Source organism: Brassica napus, chromosome A4, assembly GCF_020379485.1.
Source record: "Brassica napus cultivar Da-Ae chromosome A4, Da-Ae, whole genome shotgun sequence".
NCBI classification, from domain to species: domain Eukaryota; kingdom Viridiplantae; phylum Streptophyta; class Magnoliopsida; order Brassicales; family Brassicaceae; genus Brassica; species Brassica napus.
Genome location: NC_063437.1, coordinates 17,244,046 through 17,269,920, shown reverse-complemented (window position 1 = coordinate 17,269,920; position 25,875 = coordinate 17,244,046). Strand labels below are relative to the sequence as shown.

The 25,875-nt window shown below is 33.1% G+C and overlaps 3 protein-coding genes, 1 long non-coding RNA gene and 1 pseudogene across 7 annotated transcripts; 1 reads left to right on the top strand and 4 right to left on the bottom strand.

Annotated features, from left to right (window-relative positions):
- Positions 1-162: 162 nt before the first annotated feature.
- LOC106448805 lies at positions 163-1,391 on the bottom strand (annotated as a pseudogene).
- A 731-nt stretch (positions 1,392-2,122) lies between these two features.
- On the top strand, positions 2,123-4,929 carry LOC106447091 (receptor-like protein 42). Its single transcript, XM_013888947.3, has one exon. It carries the CDS (start codon positions 2,204-2,206, stop codon positions 4,775-4,777), a length of 2,574 nt encoding a protein of 857 aa, XP_013744401.2. The 5' UTR covers positions 2,123-2,203; the 3' UTR covers positions 4,778-4,929.
- A 419-nt stretch (positions 4,930-5,348) lies between these two features.
- LOC106447093 (vesicle-associated membrane protein 725-like) lies at positions 5,349-7,498 on the bottom strand. The gene is made up of 5 exons (XM_013888948.3): positions 7,037-7,498; positions 6,465-6,606; positions 6,211-6,331; positions 6,010-6,072; positions 5,349-5,837 (listed from the first exon to the last, which is right to left on the bottom strand). Exons 1-5 carry the CDS (start codon positions 7,224-7,226, stop codon positions 5,691-5,693), a joined length of 663 nt encoding a protein of 220 aa, XP_013744402.2. The 5' UTR covers positions 7,227-7,498; the 3' UTR covers positions 5,349-5,690.
- A 3,672-nt stretch (positions 7,499-11,170) lies between these two features.
- LOC125608278 lies at positions 11,171-13,832 on the bottom strand. 2 transcript variants are annotated; one of them, XR_007339245.1, is made up of 5 exons: positions 12,847-13,832; positions 12,204-12,428; positions 12,007-12,099; positions 11,813-11,906; positions 11,171-11,729 (listed from the first exon to the last, which is right to left on the bottom strand). It is a non-coding gene; the product is annotated as an uncharacterized LOC125608278 (long non-coding RNA). The 2 variants fall into 2 exon arrangements; XR_007339244.1 differs by having other exon boundaries at positions 11,171-11,710; positions 12,847-13,829.
- Positions 13,833-22,841: 9,009 nt separating this feature from the next.
- LOC106346444 lies at positions 22,842-25,695 on the bottom strand. Of its 3 annotated transcripts, none has more exons than XM_013785776.3 (10): positions 25,499-25,695; positions 25,251-25,407; positions 24,878-25,151; positions 24,672-24,762; positions 24,454-24,578; positions 24,186-24,385; positions 23,946-24,103; positions 23,519-23,633; positions 23,255-23,440; positions 22,842-23,181 (listed from the first exon to the last, which is right to left on the bottom strand). In XM_013785776.3, the coding sequence occupies exons 2-10, from the start codon at positions 25,269-25,271 to the stop codon at positions 23,002-23,004; spliced, it is 1,350 nt and encodes a 449-aa protein (XP_013641230.2). In that variant the 5' UTR covers positions 25,272-25,407; positions 25,499-25,695; the 3' UTR covers positions 22,842-23,001. The 3 variants fall into 3 exon arrangements, with proteins under 3 accessions (XP_013641230.2, XP_013641233.2, XP_013641231.2); XM_013785779.3 differs by having other exon boundaries at positions 23,261-23,440; positions 25,499-25,694; XM_013785777.3 differs by having other exon boundaries at positions 25,251-25,419; positions 25,499-25,682.
- Between the last annotated feature and the right edge of the window lie 180 nt (positions 25,696-25,875).

Genomic DNA, 25,875 nt, shown 5'->3' with positions numbered 1-25,875 from the left:
GTCTGTCAAGTAGTTGTTGATCATGTATTATATAGCATTTTCCTTGTGTGTTTTTTTGTGTGTATCGTTAGAATTGTTGCTGTCTGACTTTGATCTTTCCTTGTCTGTCAACTAGTTGTATTAAAGCACTATCTTATGTTTGTTGTATCTTAATCTAATACTTTGCTTATTTCTTCTTCTATCAAATAAGCATGAACACAACGATCTAATATAATGTTTTTCCCCTAATGAGAAAATTAGGAGATTGAAGGAAACGGCAAAACCCAACATTCGATTCAAGATTACAAAAAAAACATGCCATCACCATGAGCACAAAGACCTAGCCTATGTATAAGCAAACCCCAACAGCTTAAATCAGTTTCCAAACATTCACAACCCAAAGGATCATTTCTAAATACTGCTCATCGTATTGCTTTTTTGCTAACAAAATTAAAAATAACTATAAAAGAGACACTGCGGAACAAAAAGATCAAAATAGAAGGGAAAATACTGGGAGGAGCAGGTTAGTATAACAATAAGGGGCTTATAATCTCTCAAACTGTTCTTCTTTTCAAGTACACTTGAAGCCAGGACAAACCGAGATGATGATGATGAGAATCAATGCAATGATGATACCAACGACTATGAGCTTAATCTTCATGTTCTCCCACCACATCTTTCTTCTTATTTTTGTTCCTTGTGTTCTGAAATCTTATGCCTGTTGTTATTCAAATGGCAAATATAAATCTAATGCCTTGTTATGTGTTTATATGTATACACATGAGTTTTTCTTTGATTAGTTCAAAAGGAATTAATACTGCTGAAAAAGAATGTTATTAAAAACCTAAGACACATATAAGTGAAAGGTAAGCACTAACATGTGAACGAAGATCCTCAGTTTTGTCCACTAGAAGCTCGATTTTCTCACCTCGGTCAAGGACCTGAAAATAAATGAATTACATAAAGCTTAGTCAGCTTCACAAATTCAAGCCAGTTATGACAAATATGCTCAAATTAATTATAAAGCAGAGCTGTGAGATTAACATAGATAATACTATCCTGACCTTCTCAATGTTCTCCATCATAACTCCTTTCACCTCAGTTACTTGAGCCTTAACCTTAGCAAGTTTGTTAATCTCCTCAGGATGATCCACACAGTACTGCATATGCTCCTTTAGTTTAGACCTACGAGAAAGACAAACAAGTTAATATCATATCAATAGAGACTAGAAAGAAATTTTTTGTGTTTCATTCTGACGGTGGAGCTCAAGTACCCAAACTCTTTGTTCAAGCTGTTGGGTTTAGCATTGGTAGCCTTCCCACCACCATATCTCTTGCTGAAATTTTCCTTAACTCGCTCCAATTATATTCGGCTATCTTTGTTTTTGCTTTATTTTCCTCACCTTATGCATGTTCATATAGCTTTCGGATCTAATTTCGGAAAGCTCCAAATGTTGGATTGATGTGTAGATCTCTTTGTGTTATCGGTTATGCTTTGATCTTCTATCTTTTGAGAGTAGATTTTTACTATTTTAGAATGAACATGATGGAGCGAAGTTTATCCATAGCCAGAATCATCAAGTGATTCAGACCGACTGGTATGGAACATGTAGATTTAAATCTAATCATCAATCGCCTGCGGTTGTATTTTTCCGATGATTTCGTTAATAGATCTAATCATCAATCCGGCGACAAACTGAAAGTGATCTATAATCATCAGTCGGCTAAGGTCCATGAGATGTTCGTCGGTTGCGATTCCGAGAAACTGCGCTTAGTGTGTGATACATCAGACATGTAAGGTCTTTTGTTAGCTAAACCAATATATATGTGACCACTTTGTCTGTGACGGTCCTTCACGTTAACAGGTCTGCAAATTGACACTCCACAAACATTATGTGCATGTCGTTTTGAACACATGTGAGAAATTTCGAACCAAGTTTTGTTTATTTCTGTTAAACTATTCCAATCCAAGTTATACGCTAGAAAAATCAACTAACGTGGATTTCACTTCATGATATGAATGGAAATTAGCCACTTAGCCATATTTTTTTTTCCAAGCTAGAATACAAAGACATCACTCAGCTCTGACTTCTTATAAGTCGAGTTGTATGGGTGACATAATAGCTCCAGTTGAAACCCACATATCTCTATTTATATCACCAACCTTCTCCCTCACTTTTTTTTAAACCAAAATAAATCTTCTTCAAAACTTTTCATAAAGACCATGTCTGAATCCCGTGTGCGTTTGCATTTTCTCTCGCTAATCTTGCTCTGTTGTGTCTCCCCTTCAAGCTTATTCACATTAAACATCGATAAAAGTAGTTATGTTGCTTGTGGTCCCCATCAGACTCAAGCTCTCACTGAGTTCATGGATGAGTTTGATAGCAGCCACTGCAACCTCAGTGATCCCTTTAACGGAGTCAGGTGCGATATCTCAACGGGTGCCGTCACGAAGCTACGACTCAAGGCCTGTCTCAGTGGAACTCTAAAGCCCAATAGTAGCCTCTTCAGGTTATACCATCTTCGTTACCTTTTTCTCAGTGGAAACAACTTCATCTCATCTTCACTTCCTTCTGAATTTGGCAATCTCAGCAGGTTAGAGGTCTTATCTCTTTACAATAATAGCTTCTTCGGCCAAGTTCCTTCCTCGTTTAATAACCTAAGCCTTCTTTCTGTTTTAGACCTTTCCGAAAATAAGCTCACCGGTAGTTTCCCACTTGTACAGAATCTATTAAATCTCTCAGTTTTAGATATAAGCTACAACAAGTTCAGGTCGTTACTACCTTCTGAATTTGGAAATCTCAACAGACTCGAGCTCTTGTCTCTTTCCTCCAATGACTTTTTCGGGCAAGTTCCTCCTACAATTAGGAACCTAACCTCGTTAAAAGAGTTGCACCTTGACAAAAACAAGTTCACTGGTAGTTTCCCACCTGTACAAAATCTTACCATGCTCTCTCTTCTACATCTTTATGAGAATCACTTCTATGGAACCATTCCTTCTTCTCTCTTCACCATGCCTTCCTTATCAGATCTTGATCTTAGTGGAAACGATCTCAACGGATCTATTAATTTTCCTAATTCCTCTACCCCATCTATGCTCGAGTACTTATACCTTGGGCAGAACCATTTTGAAGGAAAAATCATAGAGCCTATCTCAAAGCTCATCAACCTCAAGATTCTTGACCTTTCTTTCATAAACACAAGTTACCCGATTGATATACGCCTCTTCGCCCCGCTAAAATCTTTGTCGGTTCTCTATCTTTCCGGTAATCCTATATCTCCGGCCAGTTTAGATACAAGTTTAGACATTCCAACAAACTTGGAGAGTTTGTTGTTACAAAGCTGTGGCATCATCGAGTTCCCAAATATCTTAAAGAACCTTGAGAAGTTGGAGCTTATAACATTGTCACACAACAGAATCAAAGGGAAAATCCCCGAGTGGTTATGGAACCTTCCTCGTCTGACCACAGTTTTTCTAAAAAACAATTCGCTTAATGGTTTCGAAGGTCCAGTGGATGTTTTGGTAAACTCATCAGTGAAAGAATTAAATCTGGAGCAAAACTGTTTCGAAGGAGAAATTCCTATTCTACCACTCTCTATCAGCATGTTGAGTACACAGTACAACAAATTCACAGGGAGCATACCGCTTTCAATGTGCAAATGTAGATCTCTCACGGATTTATTGCTAGGTTACAATAACCTCACAGGTCCAGTTCCTCAATGCTTGAGTAACTTGACATTTGTGACTCTACGGAAGAACAACTTGGAAGGAAGTATTCCTGACGCATTTTATATCAGTTCTTCTCTACGATCACTTGATGTTGGACACAATCTACTCACCGGGAAACTTCCAGGATCTCTTCAGAATTGTTCATCTCTCGAGTTTCTGGCTGTTGACCACAACAGAATCAAAGACAAGTTTCCTTTTTGGCTCAAGGCTTTACCAAATCTGCAAGTCCTTATCCTCAGTTCAAACAAATTCTATGGATCTATATCTCTTCCTGGTCAAGGTCCTCTCGGGTTTCCGGAGCTGCGTATATTTGAGATATCTGATAATAAGTTTACTGGAAGCTTGCCACCAACATACTTTGTCAATTGGAAAGCAACATCCCCTACTATGAATGAAGATGGTGGTCTTTATATGCTACGCAAAAAAAGTACTAACGGGAACTTGTACTATAACAATGTAGAGGCTGTAGATTTGCAATACAAAGGTCTATATATGGAACAAGCGTTGGTCCTTAATTCCTACGCGACCATTGGTTTTTCTGGGAATAGAATTGAAGGACAGATTCCTGAATCCATTGGTCTCTTGAAAGCGCTGATTGCACTCAACTTCTCAAACAATGCCTTCACAGGTCATATTCCTTTGTCGTTGGCAAATCTGAGCAATCTCGAGTCACTAGACCTATCAAGAAACCAACTCTCAGGGTTTATTCCTAATGGGCTTGGGACCCTCTCATTTTTGGCGTACATAAATGTGTCCCACAACCAGCTCAAGGGTGAAATACCACAAGGAACACAGATTACGGGACAACCAAAATCTTCATTCGAAGGGAATGCAGGGCTTTGTGGCCATCCACTCCAGGAAACTTGCTTTGGGACTAATGCTACACCCACACAACGACCTAAGCAAGAAGACAAAGAAGAAGAAGTAGAAGTGTTGAACTGGAAAGCTGTAGTAATTGGATATGGACCTGGAGTGTTGCTTGGACTGGCAATAGCGCACGTCATTGCTTCATACAAACCGGAGTGGCTTGTCAAGATAGTTGGTCCCAGTAAGCGCAGAAGCCGTTAATATTGTTTCAGTTTGAGTGCAATCCTTGAATGTATGTCTAGTAGTTAAGTGCTCATGTATGCAAGCATTTCCTTATGTTTGTTGTTTCATTATCTGATGTTTTGTTCTATTTCTCCTTTTTTTTAAATAAAGATTCCGAAGTCTTTTCTATATTCTCAGTCATTAAGGTTTCTAGTTGTTGATCACAACATATTCACATACAAGTTTCTTCTTTTTTTCGCTCATGGCTATACGAAATTTCCAAGTCCTTATCCTCAGTTGAAACAAATTCTATGGACCTGAAGATAACTGGTGCGACCGCATAAACCGTTACGATTGTTCCAATTTTAAGTTTGTGCTTTCAGTGTCTGTCAAGTAGTTGTTGATCTTGTATTATAGCATTTCCTTGTGTTATTTTGTGCCTATCGTAGAAATTGTTAGCGGTCTGACTTTGATCTTTCGTTGTCTGTCAACTAGTTGTATTAAAGCATTATCTTATGATTGTTGTATCTTAATCTAATACTTTGCTTAATTTCTTCTTCTATCAAATAAGTATAGTGGATTTTATCACCATGAGCACAAAGATCTAATATAAATATGTTTTTCCCTAGCGAGAAAATTAAGGAGATTTGAAGGAGCAAAAACCCAACATTCGATTCAAGATTACAAAAAGACATGTGATCACCAATAGCACAAAGACCTAGCCTATATATAAGCAAACCCCAACAGCTTATATCCCTTTCCAAACATTCACAACCCAAATCATCATTTCTCAATACTGAGCCATCATATTGCTTTTTCCTAACAATAATAAAAATAAACTATAAAAGAGACACTGCAAAAACAAAAAGATCAAAATAGAAGGGCAAATACCGGGAGGAGTTAGGTTAGTTTAACAATAAGGGGCTTATAATCTCTCAGACTGTTCTACTTTTCAAGTACACTTGAAGCCAGGACAAACCGAGATGATGATGATGAGAATCAAGGCAATGATGATACCAGCGACTATGAGCTTAATCTTCATGTTCTCCCACCACATCTTTCTTCTTATTTTCGTTCCTTGTGTTCTGAAATCTTGTGCCTGTTGATATTCAAATGGCAAATACAAGAGCCTTAGAACTCTAATGCCTTGTTATGTTTTTATATGTATACACATAAGTTTTTCTTTGATTCTTCTCGCATGAATTTAACATTGCTGAAAAATAATGTTATTAAAAACCTAAGACACATATAAGTGAAAGGTAAGCACTAACATGTGAACGAAGATCTTCAGTTTTGTCCACTAGAAGCTCAATTTTCTCACCACGGTCAAGGACCTTCAAATAAATGAATAAGTTCAGTGAGTTCAGCAGGAGTAGGTCACTTCTACCTCAATGGGCAGGAAAATTCAAGCACAAATATGCTTAAAAGAATAAGACGGGATTGTGAGGTTGACATAGATATACTATTCTGACCTTCTCAATGTTCTCCATCATAACTCCTTTCACCTCACTCACTTGAGCCTTAACCTTAGCAAGTTTGTTAATCTCCTCAGGATGATCCACACAGTATTGCATATGCTCCTTCAGTTTAGACCTATTATATAACCAAACAAGTTAAAAATCATATCCACAGAGACAAGAATTGAAGTTTTCTAAAAAAAAAAAAAAAAAAAAAAAAAAAAGAATTGAAGTTTTCTTTTTTCATTCTGATGGAAAAGATAAAGTACCCAAACTCTTTGTTCAAGCTGTTAGGCTTAGCAGTGGTAGCCTTCCCACCACCATATCTCTTGCTGAAATCTTCCTTAACTCGCTCCAAAAAAGCCATTGGAATCTGCCTCCCAACAGCTTCAACAGCAACAACACAATACGCTACACACAACCATAACACATAAAATTCTTTTGTCAGATCCTTCATCCATGAAAAATAAGATCCATGACAAGTAAGAAACTGCAAAACATTGTCATACATTACCTAGTTCAAATACAGCCTAAAACAGAGACCAGAGAGATCGAAAACAAGAAATGTAGCAATAATTAAAAAGATAAAAATATCTAATCCTACATACATCTATCAATACAAAAGAAAGCTAACTTCTTTGGCAAGAAACCTTATAATACGGAAACACACAAAAAAACTTTCACAGAAGCAGAACAAATATACACCCCAATGTCACTGGTTCCACCAACAACCATATAGATCCACTGTAATAGATTGCAATACGAATACAAAGACACATTCAAGTCATAAAGAGAATCATATCCACACAAAAATGTGTTGGGATCAAGAAGTGAAACTCACTGAAGCCATTTTCGACGAGGTAATTAAAGGTGTGACCGTCGCAGTTGTAGGTAAACTTGTTGTTCGAAGAAGGGAGTTTCTGTAGGCATTGTGCAGCGACGGAAGTAAAATTGCCTTTAAACTCGGTATACTCGACGAGAATCACCGTGCCACGACCGACGAAGCTGTAGATCAAATTCTTTTGTCCCATTTTGTCCCGAAGAGGAGAGAAAAAAAAAACCTAACGCACAACAAATCTGATTTTCTTCTTTTGTTTTTGTTACCTTGGTGTGTACGCAACTAAGAAAGATCCAAAATAGAAGGGAGAATGTAAGGGGGAGAGAGAGATGGGGACGACGCAGCGATCGTTTGAGACTTTGTTGAAGAGACAACAAACAAACAACAAAAGTTGAAAACGTTTGTGAGACAGAGGGAGAAAGTTTCTCCTTTTATCACGGTTTCGTTCGTGTTAATTAATATTAGTTACCTAATTTAACTATCTGATATAATTAGTTAATTTAATTAAAAATGTTTGGGGAATTGCTACTAATACCACTTTCCTAATACCACTTTTCAACTTTACACTAACCACTTTTACCCTCATCTTTAATGAAGGGTAAAAGACATTTATAACCTTATTTAATGAAACATAAACATATTCTCTAACAAGAATTTTCAAAATTCCCAAATTGATCGACGACTCTAGTTAGAGATTCGACGAGACGATTCCGGCGAGAAAATGAGAGAGAGCCTCCACATCCACGGCAACCAATGTGGAAACCAGATCGGAGCCAAGTTCTGGGAAGTGATCTGCGACGAGCACGACGTTGACCACACCGGCCAATACGTCGGCGACTCTCCCCTCCAGCTCGAACGTATCGATGTCTACTTCAACGAATTCTCGATGTTGTGAGGAAGGAAGCTGAGAACAAAGATTGCCTACAAGGTGAGAGGATAACTGATTTTGTTTTTGAATCTCGATATGTTTTATCGTCGTGCGTGATTTGATTTGAGATCTCTGTGGTGTATTTGATTTAGGTTTCGTTGATGCTGTTATCATTGTGATACATTTGGTTTTGATCTCTGTGTAGGTTTCCAGTTTTGTCATTCGTTGGGAGGAGGAACTAGATCTGGGATGGGAACGCTTTTGATCTCTAAGATTAGGGAGGAGTATCCAGAATGTGGTTTGTACGATCAAAGAATTAAATATTTATAACTCTTTATAAAAGTTGCAGAGTTGGCTTCTTTATACCCTTATAAAATATTTACATACTCTTGTAAACCCTTATATATTATTATACAAACCATTATAAATTATTTTATAAGGCTTTCATAAAGTTTTTATAAACCCTTATTAATAGTATACATACCTCTTATAAATTATTTATAAACTTTCATAACTTTCTTATAAACATTTATAAATGTTTTATAGATCTTATAACTTGTTTTATATGTCTTTATTAATGGTTTATATACTCTTACAAATAATTTTACATACCCTTATAAGGCTTTGTAAAGAGATGATGATACGTGACAGATTCTAAGGCACATGTGGACAGCAAGCACGGCTCCACCGCTTCAGAAATTTTACATATCCTTATAAATTGTTTTATTATAATCCTTTATAATGGTGTATAAGCTTTATAAATTATTTTTATAAACCCGTATACATTATTATACAAACCATTATAAATTATTTTATAAGGCTTTCTAAATGGTTATAGACTCTTTTAGTTGATTTATAAACCTATACAACTCTTATAATACCCCTTATAAATTGAATATAATGTTTCATAAAGTTTTTATAAACTCTTATTAATAGTATACATACCCCTTATAAATTATTTATAAACTTTCATAACTTTCTTATAAACATTTATAAATGGTTTATAGATTTTATAACTTGTTTTATATGCATTTATTAATGGTTTATAAACTCTTACAAATAATTTTACATATCCTTATTAGGATTTGTAAGGAGATGATGATACGTGGCAGATTCTGAGGTACATGTGGACAGCAATCAAGACTCCACCGCTTCAGAAATTTTAAATTCCCTTATAAATCATTTTATAATATTTTATAATGGTGTATAAACTTAATAAATTATTTTTATAAACCCGTATACATTATTTACATACCCTTATAAACCCTTATAAATTATTATACAAACCATTATAAATTATCTTATAAGGCTTTCTAAATGGTTTTAGACTCTTTTAGTTGATTTATAAACTTATACAACTCTTATAATACCTCTTATAAATTGAATATAATCTTTTATACAGTTTTTATAAACTCTTATTAATAGTATACATACCCCTTATAAATTATTTATAAACTTTCATAACTTTCTTATAAACATTTATAAATGATTTATAGATTTGACGGTTCCGACGACGTTGACGTCCGACGAGATTTGGCGAAGACTACAGCTCAAACGAACATAACAATCTCTCTTCACGAACGCGTAACAAAGGTCAGAGGATAATAGATAGTGATTTTCGTCTTTTTTTTTGTAATTTTTGCTTGGTTTCTCAAGATCGATCGGTTTCTGGAAAGGAGACGAAGTTTTTCTCATGAAATTTTCAAATCTCAGATTTATAAAACCTTATAAATTTTTATCGATGAGGAACATAGTGTTATGTATTTTTTTTTATATATCTTGTTGATCATTCCTTCTCTAATCTCCATGTTCTTATAATCAGGTTATGAAGATCAAATTGTGTTCTATACGTGGAGACTGGAAACTAATAAATGGAATTCATTAGGATTTCATAGTCGATGATGAAAGGGGATCTTGTCTTAGTATGATTCTTGAAGATATCAGCTACAATGATTTGATTGAGGTTGTTTTAGAAAATTTTGGAATCGATGTCTCACCTTCCAAGTTAAACAGTATAAATCTTAGCTATGTCTCACCTTCAAAGTTAAACTTTAGTTCAAAAGAGCTCCCTCCGGTATTTATTAGGAATGATCGTCAAGTAGCATCATATATGAACAAACTTCAAGAGAATGGATGCCTTCATCTATGTATAACCATTAAGGTAACTACATGGAACTCCTTGTTAAGGTTTTCGTTTATGATAGTTATCAGTTAGTTATTTTACAAGATAGTATGTAATACTCAAGATTTGCTTATTGCCGGAAGTATGTCATAGCAATACTTATTACAACTTTTACATTTATAAGACCTTATAAATATAATGATGTCATTTGGAGATTTACTATTAGCTTTATGTTTTTTGTTAACGTTTCACAGAAGAACTCATTTATCATCAAGGATTGTGTCAAATACGATTCAGACACGGGATGAAGTTTTAATTACTCATAATTTGCATATTGCTGGAAACAGTAAACCCCCTTGAGGTATTTATTACAATTTTTATATTTATAAGACCTTATAAAAGAAACCTTAAAACAATATATATATTTAGCCTTATGTTTTTATGTTTTCAGAGGGAAACACAATGTTCAAGAAGATAAGAGTTGCAGAAAGAGAGAGAAGACACATGTTTTTATATGTAATATATATGTTCTTGACACATATAAGAGAAACAAGACACATGTCTTTCTGTAATATATATGTGTAGCACGTGTTCTTATAAGTGATTGTAAGCTGTAAATCATTTGCACTTTACATTTACTCTAGTTTATTTTTTAAGAAAATTAGTAACGAGCATCTTCATGTATTTATATCACCGATTTTATTTTTTAAACTTTTTATCATTAATTTTCATAATGCTTTCTAAAATATTATTATAAGATATATAAAGGGTTATAAGTTATTTATCAGCCTTTACATATCATTTTTTGTGTTTAAATTTCATCTATGAGTTTATATAATACTTTATAAACTAGTATATCTGAGTTTTACGAAGGTTTATAAGTGATGTTTAATAAATTTTAATACATTATTATTTATGAATCCATAGATAATGCTTATAAATGGTTTAATCATCTCTTGCGAATACTTATTTATAGGCGATGTAATCTGTAAACAAATTATTTAGAAACTATAATTTTAAGCTTTATACATTAAAATTTACAAGGCCTTATAAAATATATTAAATTTTATACCCTTATATCAAAGTTTGGAGTAGTGAATGTTGGAGTAGATGACGTCATCTACAAAAGATAAGATTAGTTAAGCTTAATATAAAAAATTTTATAAACCTTTATATTCTATTTTTTAGAATTGTAACTGTGACTTTTGTTCCATGCATCTTTTTTTTTCACTTTTTTCAGTGTCTTCGTCTGGAGTGATTTTCTCTGTATTCTCATTTTCCCTAAGAATATTCACTTCCGTTAGTTGCTGTGTATCAGAAATTTCTTCTTCATCATTTTCATCATCTGTTGCATTTCTTTTACCACCAGAATATTCTTTTTCTTCATTTTCATCATTTGGTGCACCTTTTGTATCATCATAGTTGCATGGACTCTCATAACCGTCTGCCTTCAAAAAATCATGTCATAATAGGTAAAGAAAATAACATGTGAAAATATTTATAAGTGCTTGGTAAAGTTATTTGCTTACCACTTGACATTCTCGATTACTTCTACTCGTTTATTCAAATCATAAAGCATTTGGATTAACTTATCGAGTTTGGAACCATCTTCATCTTGAAATTTCTCCTTAGCTTTCTCATACGCTTCATCTTTTCTTTTCTCTTTATTCTTCTTATGCTCTTGTTCCTAAACAGTATTATGATGGCTATATAAACATATTCATCATTCAATTTTGAGAACACGATCAGAAAATAACATTTATAAACCATTATAAAGAGAGTTATTTACCTTATTTCCTCTTCTTCATTTCTGCCTTTCAGCTTGCACGGACTCCTCAACTTCTGTATCAGCTTCCATTTGTTCTTCTTATTCTTCCTCAACCCTATTTCCAAGAGAGAAAAAAAACAATAACAAATTTAGGATGGCTTATAATTTTTTTTAAATGATAGTCCAAATTTATAAGGGTTTATATATTAGCTTACTTCATTGATTTTTGATGTTTCTCTTTCTTTATCACCGTCACCGAATTCAGCATCAGCTTCCACTTGTTGTTCTTCTTGATATTGTGTTTGCTCCTATTTCAAACAAAAATAAGAGATTTATAAATGCTTATAATATTAACATAACTTAACAATTTCAAATTTGATAAAGTCTTATAAAACATCAAAAACACAATGACCTTAGAGGTTTTGCTGTACATCTTTGTCTTCTGTCCTGCTTTGTCGACCAATGTCTTCTGTTGTAAGAAAACATCCACAAATCCTTGTTCCCAATCGATTTTCTACACATTGTATCCTTGTTGAACTAGTTGTATAACACTTTCAAAGTCCTTATCATGAGGATGTGTTGGGTTCACCAAATGTTTGAATTCCTCAGAGAATCCAAACACTGTAGTAACCACACCCTGTAACAAAGATAAAACAACGTTTTATAAGTCTCTGTAAATCTCTTATTTATAAACCATTATGAAACAATATAGTTAACTTAGTAATCTCATGTAAATGGCAGGAGCTAATGAGGGCATGACATAAGCAAGGTGTTAAGACAAGTGAAACATGCGAGTTAACACACAAAACACAAGCCAAGAAGAAACAGAGCAACCATTCTCAATAATATAATGTGAATGTTAAGGGCTAGTGTGTGAATGATGCAAGCAACGTGTTACAGAAAAAGTACAAAATGAAAAATATTCTAAAATGTCTAAACGCTTCACATTTTTTACCAAGGCGTCTGCTTGTAACCCTTTTTCAAGGAGTATGTTTATAAACCTCTTTCTAAACAATACAGTACAAATATATTTATAAACTTTAGTAAAAACTCACATTATTTTTCTTCTCCACCTCCAACACTTCAGTAATTGTCGAAGCCCTTGTTGAGTCCCTATGTAGACATAACAGATCTGCAGAAGAGGTTTCCTGGTAGAAACCCAGATTTATAAAGGGTTATAATTCCTTATAAATCATTGAGTTGTATTTATCAACAATCTCATGAAACCCAGATTTATAAGGGGTTATAATTCCTTAATATTCAGTTTTTACTATCGGAAATTATCTCTTCCTTAATATGCAGTTTTTACTATCGGAAAATCTCTTTTCTTAGCCGGAACCATTCAGATCAATCTTAATATGATTTCAAAACCAGATTTAAGTTTTCAAATACTCAATGTTTTCACTCTCAACGTTTCACTATCAAATCTGTTTCTCTTAGATCGACCTCTTTAAATGAGATATCTAAGAGAACCTTGTTTGATTTTTCGATAAGAGAAAGCACAAAATCGAATCAAACAAAAATACAGAAATTAGAGACATAAGTTGTGAATCACGTATATGAGTTGACATCTTGGAGATTTTGAATCGATTTCGTCACCGGAAGTCGACGGTGAGAGAGAGATCGACGGTGAGAGAGAGATCGACGGTGAGAGAGACACCAGAACTAGGCGGTGAGAGAGGCGCCGGAAATTGACGGTGAGAGAGAGAGACGACGGTGAGAGAGAGATGACGGTGACTCGAGGACAGGGAGAGAAACCAATAGTGGAGAAGAAGATAAGGTAAGGGTGTTCTTGTCTTTTGCTCATTAATGAAAGTGTGTATTTCTGAAAATGTCCTTAGACTGATGGTAAAGTTGAAAAGTGGTATCCAACAAAGTGTAAAAGTAAAATTTTCCCAAAATGTTTCTGCTTTCTACGTTGTATAAAACTAGTAATGGACTAGTTGAAAAAAACTTGTAATGAACATCTATCTTAAATTCAGTGGATTTTGGGATGATGTATGTTTGAATTACATCCAAGTTTTTGACTTTGGATTTCTTTTTGAAACTCTATCTTAGATGACTCAGAGGGTTAGTTACATTCTTTTCAATAATAATTAATTTACTCGATTTTGATCTACGGTTCTAAAACACAATATTTTTGGCTTATAATCAAAGTTTAATATTAATTAGTATTTTGGAATTTTATATATTATTATGTTCTAAAGTCGTATTATCTCAAATAAGAGAAATTTTTTAAATTTTTTAAATTTATTTTAGATTTTTATGTACATTCTTATGTAACTCTCTCTTAACATATACATTTTACTTGGACAAAAAAAAAACTAAACCTACACAAAAATACAGGTTCGGTTCGGGATCGAGCAAAATACCTATTAGTTTTTTTTTGGATCCGCGTGTCTCTCTCCTAGTCCGGCTATCCAAAGTACCCTAATTTTTTTGTGTTTATTATGTATATATGGATATTTTAGATATGTTTTCAGTGTTGCAAAAAAATTTAAGCTTCGTATTCAGGGTTTTGGTTATAGTTTTGGGTTTTAGTAAAATTTCAAAAATTTTGAATTATATTTCAGTTATTCGGATAAAACTTTGGATATTTTTAGTTTTTCGTTTAAAATGTTAAGTTTTGCGTATTTAAATATTTTTTGGTATTTATTTGGATTTTGTGTATTTCTCGTGTTGGCTCGGGAAATTTAGGAAGTATTCAAATGATATTGTATAATATGTTGCATAATATTATGTTGTGATGAATAAGTACCCTCATTTTAGTATTTGATGTATAATGTGTATATGAATTCTTTAAAAATAGTAATAATGTTTCATAGTTAGAGTATGACCAAAATAATAAAAAAAGTAATAAATAGATGCAACAATTTTTTATAAGTAGATTTTTAAGATGAATTTTTTTAATAGTATAGATTTTAAACTAGTAGCTAGTTTGAAATTCAAACTAGTCTTAGATGACCAACATAATATACTGTAGAAAGAGAATTTCGATCACTTAATGCAAATTTGTATGTCCACTATATTGGTTGTGAGTGAAAAGTATATATAGCGATAATAAATTGGAGCAAAAGTGTTTTCTACTCAGTTACTCTGACTTTTAGCCAGTCAGTCAGGTACAACGTGTTTTTCACCCATTAACACCAAAGAAGAGAAAAAATAAATTAATTTGTTACTTTGATAATGGGGAAGACGACCTATTTCTACACCAGAATTATCATATAGTAATAAATATACACAATCTTTCAACCTAGATCTAATTGCACACAAATTAAGTATGACAACCTAGTTCTACACACGATAAAAGTTCAAAACCCGTTTCCCCCTAAACTTTGAATGACAAACTAATACCAACAAATAGTAGTTTAAAGTTGGTTTGTGTGTTTCTATTTTAAAAATTTAACCAATGACTAACCTAACTAAACTAAAAACGACCCGATTAGAGAATATAAACCGGATTAAATTGACCTAATACAATCGGATCTAATAAACCAACCCAAGACCCAACTGAAGCCAATTCGAAACCAAAAAACTTAAATCCCCAAATCTTCTTCCTCTGTCTCTCTACAAGACAGTAATTTTAAGAATGAAGAGGACAGTGATGAAAGATGATGCTAAAGGAGGAGAATGACTTTAAGATCGAAGAATACAATGATGATTCCAAAGATGAGGATGGAAAATGAAGAGATGAATCGTTTCTACTTATAAATTAAACTCAAAACCAAACTCATTTAGACTTTATCAAGTTTCTTCAAGAATAAATGGAATAAAGAGAGTGTGTGGAAATTGAAATATCTTATGGGTTGGTCTTTCCCACATCTCTTTTCTGGATTTTTAGATTTTAAGGTTCTAAAGGATGAAATCGATTTGGGGGATTTTAATAGGGGTTTGGTCTGATTTTAATCGATTTGTAGTTGGATCTTCGTTTGGGTCGGATTGTACAAATATCAACCGATACAAATTGGTTTACTATTGGTTAATTTCACAAACCATTAAAACCAAGCATAATCTTGGTCTGTGTGGAAACGGGGTTTCGAACTTTCATCGTGTGTGGAAATATGTTATTATATTTAACTGGTGTGTAATTAAGACGAGATTAAAAAATTGTGTACATTTGTTATTATATTGTAGTTCTTATGTGGAAATAGGTCGTCTTCTCATAATAGTAAGAGGAAAAGTTTTATTCCCAGTTTCACTTTTTAACTTCCTTATTTTTTAACTTTTTTATCCTACCATTTTACTCTATTACTTACCAATCAAAACATGCTCTTGAAATGCATGAACCTTTTCTTAGAAAATAATTAAATTTATTGTTAAACCTTTTAATATAGCTTGCAATTAAATCTTGACGTAGGTTCCTGGACTTTAAAGTATGGTTATTATGAAACATCAGAAATAAATCGCTCTTTACTTTTTTTTTGTCAATCAACTACTTCATTACTTAATAAAAGAGTTTACACTGCATTCAAACGTTCAAGAGCTGCTCGTGCCAAAGAGTCAGCTTGACGATTATCTAGACGAGGAATAAAATTAAAAGATAGGGGACAGAAGAGAGTGGCAAGGTTCCTGATGTCGTGAAGGACACCTGCAATCTCTAACACGTCCGACCCTGATCGCAGGGCCGACACAAGGACCTGAGAGTCCGAGAATAATTGGATACTCTGAAGGTTGAGTTTATTAACCATATAATATATCGTTATATGTTAATGTTTTTTTTTTTTTGGTAAAAGTTATATGGTAATGTTTGAATCCTCGTATGACTTTTTGAACTAAGAATCCATCCATATATGATATATGACTTTCACTGACACCAGATTGTTCCTACAAATCTGAAACTATTCTATTTAGGTAACGATATTCATATTTTCCTAACCAGAAAAGGAAAAAAAATATATAGTTGACCAAATATATGATAGAAGCCATGAGGTCATATGAATGGTTGGTTGGTAATCCATGCGTTCACACCTACTGCATCTATCTCTTAAACTATAGTTTATTATATTTTTATAAACCAATTTGTTATCCAAAAGAAGATGGTGCAACATCCCGGAAACCCACTAGCATAGTTGCTTCTCACTCAACAATGCAAACAAATGATTTTCATCTTTTCCTAACACGCTCATCCTCTTCTGATACATTGTTTCAAACCCTTTGAACTCCCTACAGGCTTCATTTCTTTTCTTTTACTCAGCCATTCTTCACATTACTAAGTTCCTTATCTAACTCTCTTTGTAGATTTAAGGTGGTCCAGACCACATCTTTAGTCAGCTTTACGGCGGTTGTTAGGATGTGCAACTAGTTATATTGACACGATATTCTTTCTTCTTCTTTTTTTGTCAACTGAAACGTGTATGCTATGTATACACTCGTAGTTTTTCATTTACTTTATACAACACTAGGGTCGGCCCGCCCTACGGGCGGGATCTCATATTTAATTTTTGATATATTTTTAATTATACTAATGGTATTATTTTACTGGTTGTTCTGATTATAATTTGCAAGAAATAATTAAAGGTTGAATTCCATACTTTGTGGATGGACAGTGGAGTACGCTAACTTTAATATATGATTTCCGAATTTGCATTTTGGGTAACTAAGGCGAAGTTTGATATTGTGTTTGTAACAAAATACTGTAGTGGTGGTATCTTTTATTTGTCTGAGTGAATTAGTATACATCATGATGAAACTATAACTTCCGTAGATTTCCGAACGGTAAATATATTGTTAATATTCTAGGCCCAATAGTTATCGGTTTATTAGTATGGGTTATTAGTAGCCCAAATCGTTGAAATGTTAACTTGTGCCACAAGTTTTGAGTCATTGATAATTATGTAGAAGTAAAATTAACTTTTATGATATCGTAGAATTTTAATATGAATAATTGAATGTGCATATGTAAAACAGGATTAAAATATAGTCTAATAGATATGGAATTAGCAGCTATCATAATTTCTTTAAAGTAAACATGAAACAATGCATACAATACAGGAAAAAGGAAGAAAAAAAAGGTAGTAATTGAAACATGCATCGTAATAGAAATACTAATAAAGGGTGAATTTAGGAGAGTTGTTAGTCACGGTGCACTAACTCCATAAACTTCGCCATCTCTTTATAATAGAAGCACTTACTGCATCTGTCCTCAAGTTTGTTGAGTTCGCAAACTCTTGGTGGCATTATAAGAATCATGTTCGTGCCATAGAAGCTGTTCTTTATGAATGGAACTTCATGCAACGATCTCTTAACTTGCTTCCACAGCTTATCAACCACATAGGTGTTGCTTCTCCATTTATGAACGTCCAGAAGATTCATCCCTTCAACATGGTCACCTGCGAGTAGCTTAAGTAGTGCGTACATATACTTACCTTTCTTATAGTTTTTTGTTGCTGAGAGCTTGATGTGCCTCATTCCTTTGGTACGATCATGTAAAGCAAAGAGATGAATACATCTGGGAGTATGTATGTTAACTAATTAGTAAACTAATTGTCTGATAATTTTTTTTTTTTTTTTTGACAGCAAACATTTACAGCAAACATTTACAGACTCATGTAGACTCTGTAAGCCAAGGTGGTAAAACTACATCCATGTGCACGACGAAGGACAGTTGTTGCCGAGCACTCCGTGCCAAACTATCTGCCCTTTTGTTCTCCGTCCTAGGAACATGAACAATTTCTGAGTTGACAAAACTTTGTCGCAAAATCTTGATATCTTCCAGGTAGCTTTCAAATGCTGGCCATTCCTCTGGTTCCGAAACCATCTTCACCAGTTGAGAACAATCCGTTGCAAACGTAACCTGAGACTGCCTTAAATTTCGCATACATTCCATCGCCCAAATTAAAGCCTCCATCTCCGAATGTAGGGGTGAGAGGGATGCCCTTACATTTCGTGCTCCCAATAAGCCATCAAACCCTGGCAGCGTGCTATGCCATCCTTGTCCTGAAAAAAGATCCTTATCTTTCCAAGAACCATCCGTAAAACACCATCTTCCTATGGTCCCTATATCAGGCCGTACCTGTACTTCCTGTACCAATCTGCGATCTGTAATAACTTGTGCCTCAGCCCACAATGTTGATTCCACTTCTGCCAATCTCAGTACGTCTCTTGGGTCCATATCTAAATTACTGAACACTTTGTTGTTCCGACCCTTCCAAATATACCATAATACCCATGCAAACTGGTGATCCACCATTTGTGGATTAAGTCTCCAGAATAGGTGATCCATATTAGCAAAAAGAGAGCCAATTGGAAAAATGTTTGGATTTGATGGGATCTTGGATAATGCCCACACTTGACGTGCCGGAGGACATTCAAAAAACACATGGTTTATTGATTCCTCCGGAGCTCCGCACCTGGCACAGCAGGTGTCTCCTTGCATCCCTCGTGCTTTTAATGTTTTTGTCACCGCTATACAACCAGAAACCAGCTGCCAAAGAAAGTGTTTTAGCTTCGGAGGACACCTCACCTTCCAACAGTATGCCTTAATTGTCTGATAATTACTCTAGCGTAATTTATAGAGTACCAAATTTATTCTTTCCTTTTCTATATTAACGTCACAAACCCAAAGCTCAGAGGAGTATCATTAACGGATTTTAATCCAACACAGCCCAATAGGATCCCAACCTAATATGTTTGTAAATTCATTATAAACTCCTTACATACTTTTATCGGTTTAATCCCAGGTGGCTAGATATTTTAAGTAATAAGATTAAAATCTATACTAATAAAAGGGACCTTTTGAGGCAACATAGAACTTCCACATCAGCAAAAAAACTTCTCCCGAAAGATGACACGTGGCATAAAATATAGTTTTACATTTTAATATTACTAATTTTTGAAAATTATAAATAATATGTAAACATACAGCATAAAAAATGGAAAAACTACATTAAAGATATGTAAGATTACCATTTTTCACTTAAAAAAAGACGGTTTATCTCCATAATGTAACATTACCGTTTTATAAAAAAGATACTAATAAAATTGACATTTTAAGGCTCCATAGAGCGTCCACATCAGCAAAAAAAACTTCTCCCGAAAGATGACAAGTTGCATAAAATATAGTTTTACATTTTAATTTTACTAATTTTTGAAAATTATAAATAATATGTAAACATACAGCACAAAAAATGGAAAAACTACATTAAAAATATGTAAGATTATCATTTTTCACTTAAAAAAAAAGACGGCTTATCTTCGTAATGTAACATTACCGTTTTATAAAAAAAACAAAAAACATTCTATATAATTTTGAAAATAATAAATATATGTAAAAATACAACATAAAAAATGGAAATACTACATTAAACATATGTAAGATTATCATTTTACATTTTCATTTTTAAAAAATAAAATGTAAACATACAACATAAAAATGGAAAAACTACATATACCATTTTTCACTAAAAAAAGACGGTTTATCTCCATATATAATTTAGAAAATAATAAATAATATGTAAACATACAACATAAAAAATGGAAATAATACATTAAGCATATGTAAGATTACCATTTTACATTTAAAAATAACAATAATACGTAAACATACAACATAAAAAAATAGAAAAACTACATTAAACATATGTAAGATTACCATTTTCACTAAAAAAAATGGCTTATCTTTATAATGTAACATTACCATTTTATATAAAAAAGAAAAAAAACATAAATATAACTATTTGACTATTTGTCCAAGTTCTTGTATTAAACATTGCCGTTTTATATTAAAAATGGAAAAATACATTAAGATTTAAACATCTATCTTAAAATATAAAATATCGATATTAACTAAATATAAAGTATAAGAAAGAGAAATACTCAATATATAGAAAAATAAATAATAAGTAAATATTATAAATATATAGATATACGAATAATATATCCAATAATAAGTAAATGCATAATTTTTAAAAAATGGAAAGAATACATTAAATATTAAACATCTATCTTAAAATGTAAAATATGGATATTAAGTAAATATAAACTATAAGAAAAAGAAATACACAACTTAAAAACAATGAAAAAAGTATATTAAGATTTAAACATCTATCTTAAAATGTAAAATATAGATATTACCCAAATAGAAAGTATAAGAAAAGGAAATACACAATTTTAAAAAATGGAAGAAGTACATTAGTATTTAAATATCTATCTTAAAATGTAAATCTATCTTAAAATATAAAATTATTAGTAAATAGAAAGTATAAGAAATAGAAATACACAATATAAAGAAAAATAAATCATAAGTAAATATATAATATAAGTAAATACCCAATTTAAAAAATGGAAAATTACATTAAGATTTAAAAATATATCTTAAAATTTAAAATATAGATATTACGTAAATAGAAAGTATAACAAATGGAAATATACAATTTAAAAAAAAAGGAAAACGTACATTAAGATTTAAACATCTATCTTAAAATGTAAAATAGAGATATTAAGTAAATAAGAAGTCATGAAGTGGAAATAAACATTAAGCATTAAATATATAATATATGAATTATCAATAAATAATAAGTAAATAATGTAAATATATAATATATGAATTATCTATATAATAATAAGTAAATACACAAAAAATTTTTAAAAAATGGAAAAAGTTCATTAAGCATTAAACATTTATCTTAAAATGTAAAATATATAATATAAGTAAATACACAATTTGAAAAAATGGAAAAAGTACATTAAGATTTAAATATCTATTTTAAAATATAAAATATAGATATTACATAAAAAAAATATAAGAAATGGAAATAAACATTTTAAAAAATAGAAAAAGAACATTAAGATTTAAGCATCTATCTTAAAATGTACATCTATCTTAAAATGGTAGTAAATTATATTAAAATGGAAATACCATATTAAACAAAAAAAATAAAAATGTATAGTTTTACATCAAGAAAGTCCCTATAAAACTCATTATAACATCAACATCAACCTCACACTATGATGGATTGGTGAGTCTAACGTGAAGACAAAATATAAATATTTGATTTTCAAGATAAGAAATTCAGCTTTTATTTAGTTACTCAATATATAATATCTTCAATTATTTTTTAAAAAATATACATAATTTATATATATAGATTAATCTTCCAAACTTAAACTATTATATTATATATGAATAATGTTTTTAGATAAAAATAATTTCTGATTTAAAAAAAAATAAAAACAACAAATGGTTATTTTCAAATAATGGATGTAATTTACATTATACTATCATTTAACAAGTATTAGATACGTTTTGATATATCATTATTTTCTATTTCCAGAAAACAATAAATTGTTAAACATCAATATCATCTTGGTTAAGTATACGAACATCACAAATTCAAACATCACAAAAAATATTTACATAAACAATATTCAAAAGAATAGTTATATACTTAATATTTGAAAATCAAAGATATTTTTGCTAAAATTGTACTAACCTGGCCAAGGAGATCGACCATCTTTTTACGGATCAATCGATTATTGAGCATGTGGTCGATCCAAAAATATTTTACAGTTTAATTAAATATCTAAAACATTTATTCCAACACTCAACATATAGTTTTGCTAAATATGATAAATAGATAGCCAACAAAATTACAAAAACATATTTAAATAGTAAAAAATATGTTAATTTAACGTGTTAAAGTTTAAAAACAAATTTTAATTATGACATGTATCTTAACATTTATATAAATATATATCATAACCTAAATATAAATGATTTAACAATTTAAATTAGAAAAAAAAAAAAAAATCCGGGCGTAGCCCGGGTTAATCCCTAGTATAATATATGAAACCGGATCGAATTATCCATACAATCAACTCCCAATTAATAACGAATTATGACCAACTACGGACAACTAAAATCCTAATAAATCTAAAACTCCAACTTAGTTATACAAATAAGAGTGTGAATCAATTTTATTGGTCGGAATACATGTGTACTTAAACCAAATGATACGTTCACAATAACTAAACAATGATGTGATCATGATTGCTAATTAATTTTCACTTTTTATTTCATTAGAAAGATACTAAACTACTCTATATGACTTAATGATTAAAAATAGTTATTTATTAACATCAAACTGACTGAAACAGAGTTTTAGATGAAGGGAAATGAGCAAACTGAAACAAAGACAATAAAGGTCGCGAACGTAAGACGATAAGAAATTTTCCAACTCGAAACATGAAACCATAACTGCTGGTACTCAATTTCAAACAACACGAGCTTTCTTGGCTGCACTGGTAGATGAGCGAGAACTCTTCTCCACCGCAGTATCGGCTGGAGGTCCATCAGCCTTCTTATCAGGACCACTGCTGCCTTCTCCAGAGTCATTGCGGACTGGAACATGACCACCACCTCCAAGGTTATTATCATCCTCATCGTTTCCTCCCTGATACATATGGCCAGCGTTACAGACAAACACACGTACATAGTTATTAAAAGGCTGGCAAATACACCCATACACTTACGACAAAATCAGGAGCTGGAATACGCTCGTGCTCCTTAAGGATGCGGGTGATGGTAAAAGTCTGATGGTGCGCGGTGAAGTTAAACGCGCTAACTCTGACCTGGAAAGTGAGAGTTTTTCCTTCCATGTCATTGATAAACGGTGGCACTATCATGTCCTCAGGATTCTCTCCTTCTACCGCCTGTTAGAAAGTTTGAAAACATCAGGCATGCTATCATTTATTTTGAATAACGCTTTTAAAAACATACACATATCTTACCAACATCTGACCGGCCTCACTTGCTCGGAGATTATGCAGCTTAGTCATCACACCATCAAAACACACGAATGTACCTTCAGCAGTGCTATCAGCGATTGCCAACTCCAGACGATAACTGTGGAAGTTTACAGAAAAGAGGATCAAATATTCAATTTCAAGACCAGCTAATCTACACGCATGTGATTATGTATCTATATCTATATATATAACCGAGCAAACCGATCATAAGGATACTCATGTAAATATGTGTATAGGAATCTTTTATTTTTTCTTTTTAATCTAAAAAGCACTAACTGGTTTTTTTACATTATTAAACTAATCTATATAACACAATGTAGGTTAAGATCGTTTTCAGTCTTTTTAATCTAAAGATCGTTTTCAATCTTTTACGTGTAGGTTAAGAAAACACAATGTATACAATACATACCGAAGAACTCCGACAGCATTAGGATTACTACATCGCACACACTCCAAAGCAGAGACAGTACGCTGCAATTTCTTACTGCATTTAGCGCATGCAACATAACACCATCCCTTGTCCACGTCGAGTCGAACCACTCTCCCGGTGCAGACAAAGTCAATGTCCTGCAGATTGTTTATTAGACTCTACATACTAAGTAAAGAATCCAAACAGAATTTTTTTAAAAATCATATCTGCATATGGTACCTGTGGTTGAGCAGAGGCGACAAAACTTATAAGTTCCGATATGGTCAAGGTCTCCACCTTTGCATATCCTTTCAGCAATGGTGCAGCAGATGGGACTCCATTGTCTCTGGCGACCAATTTATAGAAGTAGTCCTCCCCTGGCTTCGTCTCCTTGTCAAAGTAGACATGGGTTCCAGATGTCGCATTTAAGAACAAACCACCTACCATCATAACAGAAACTTATATCTCATGAAATATAAAGCAGGAAGTAGAATGAAAACCACAATACCTCCAATCATCTTTGGATTAATGCTGGTTGCAACAACAACTCTGGGGTCACCATGCATATCCTCAAGCCTTTTGTGAAAAGCCTCAGCTTGACTTTCAAAGAGACTTAAAGTGACGGTTGAATCCCTTTAATTATGTATTTCACATCAATAAAAATCATATAAAAAACGGTAGGAACGCATGGAAACTCATCTAAGCAATAAAAAAAAATAGGTGTACTTATCCAGTTTGATAGTTGCCATGAGACGACTCTTTTCTCCAGGAGTATCACTCACATTACTCTTCACTGCAATGATCTCACCTACAATGTCTGTGCAAGGCCAAGGAATATCTCAGTAGACCATATGGTTAACCGTTCATTAATATTTACAATTTATAAACCGAAATTAAATAATATATGATTAATCGAACTAATCTAACTCAACCTGGTAGCTGTGTACTCGTGTTGGCTAGACCAATCAATTCAGACTGATCACGGAACCGGAATCCTTCTTCAGGTAATGGACTAACCGGCTCGGCTAGCTCATCAAAGGCGGTGGAATCATTGAACCGGATCATCAGAGGGGAGTCGGTAAGCCTGAAATTCTGAGCACATCGAGCCACATCGTATCCAGAGATGGTGTACATCGTTCCGGCGGCGAGTTTGGAACGGAACCTTGAAAGACGGTTAGCATAGATGGTGGCCTGCATCATTGTCGCCTGATACATGAAGAATTTTGTTTTTTTGATTAAACTTTAGGAAAAAAGAAACAAACACGAAGAGGTTAATCGGAGTAATCATGTACAAAAATAACTCACATTGACATCAATCAAGATCATGTCGACCTATATCAGCTCTCCACCGCGTTTGACATTCTTCGCCTCCCAGAATCGCAGAAGCCGGGCCTCAACAGCGGATGAGCACTTGCCGGACTTGAGGTCTGAGAAGAAAACTCTCGGAGTAGACATGACAAAACTAAAGCAGAATCTATATAAGTAATAAGCAACAAAGATTTGGTGAGTTGAGGATGAGAGATCTGACATCTATTTATACAAAAAAAACTCACCGCCTCTGTGACGCAAGGATCGCATTGAAGACACATCGTGGAGAGAACAATCAATGGGAGTGAAGTCTCTCCTGAACTGTTACCGGAAACGTAAAGCCACGACGGAGGCGACGTTGAGAACGCGATCTAGGGTTCCTCTTCACCGCATTTACGGGCCTGTTAAACGAAGCCCAAAACAACTCGCATATGAATTGAGTTTTCACGTGAAAAAATAAAACACGCACGGTTTGGGCAGAGGCAGGGACACGTGTCGACCATATATCAATTGAGTTTCCACGTGGACACTCCAGGAGTGAACCAAACAATTTTATATATATATAGATTGACTACGAAAATAGTCAATATTCTCACTGTGTAAACACTACATTTAACAAACC

What these genes read in the sequence shown, in the direction of transcription:
- LOC106346444 (XM_013785776.3), bottom strand. Translation starts at nt 25,271, where the DNA reads ATGATCTTGATTGATGTCAAT. An exon ending in TGATCTTGATTGATGTCAAT is followed by an intron (nt 25,152 to 25,250) that starts GTGAGTTATTTT and finishes TTCATGTATCAG; the next exon opens with GCGACAATGATGCAGGCCAC. An exon ending in GTGAGGCCGGTCAGATGTTG is followed by an intron (nt 23,441 to 23,518) that starts GTAAGATATGTG and finishes ACTTTCTAACAG; the next exon opens with GCGGTAGAAGGAGAGAATCC.
- LOC106447093 (XM_013888948.3), bottom strand. Translation starts at nt 7,226, where the DNA reads ATGGGACAAAAGAATTTGATCTACAGCTTCGTCGGTCGTGGCACGGTG. An exon ending in AGCTTGAACAAAGAGTTTGG is followed by an intron (nt 6,332 to 6,464) that starts GTACTTTATCTT and finishes GTTATATAATAG; the next exon opens with GTCTAAACTGAAGGAGCATA. An exon ending in TGATGGAGAACATTGAGAAG is followed by an intron (nt 6,073 to 6,210) that starts GTCAGAATAGTA and finishes ATTTATTTGAAG; the next exon opens with GTCCTTGACCGTGGTGAGAA.
- LOC106447091 (XM_013888947.3), top strand. Translation starts at nt 2,204, where the DNA reads ATGTCTGAATCCCGTGTGCGTTTGCATTTTCTCTCGCTAATCTTGCTC.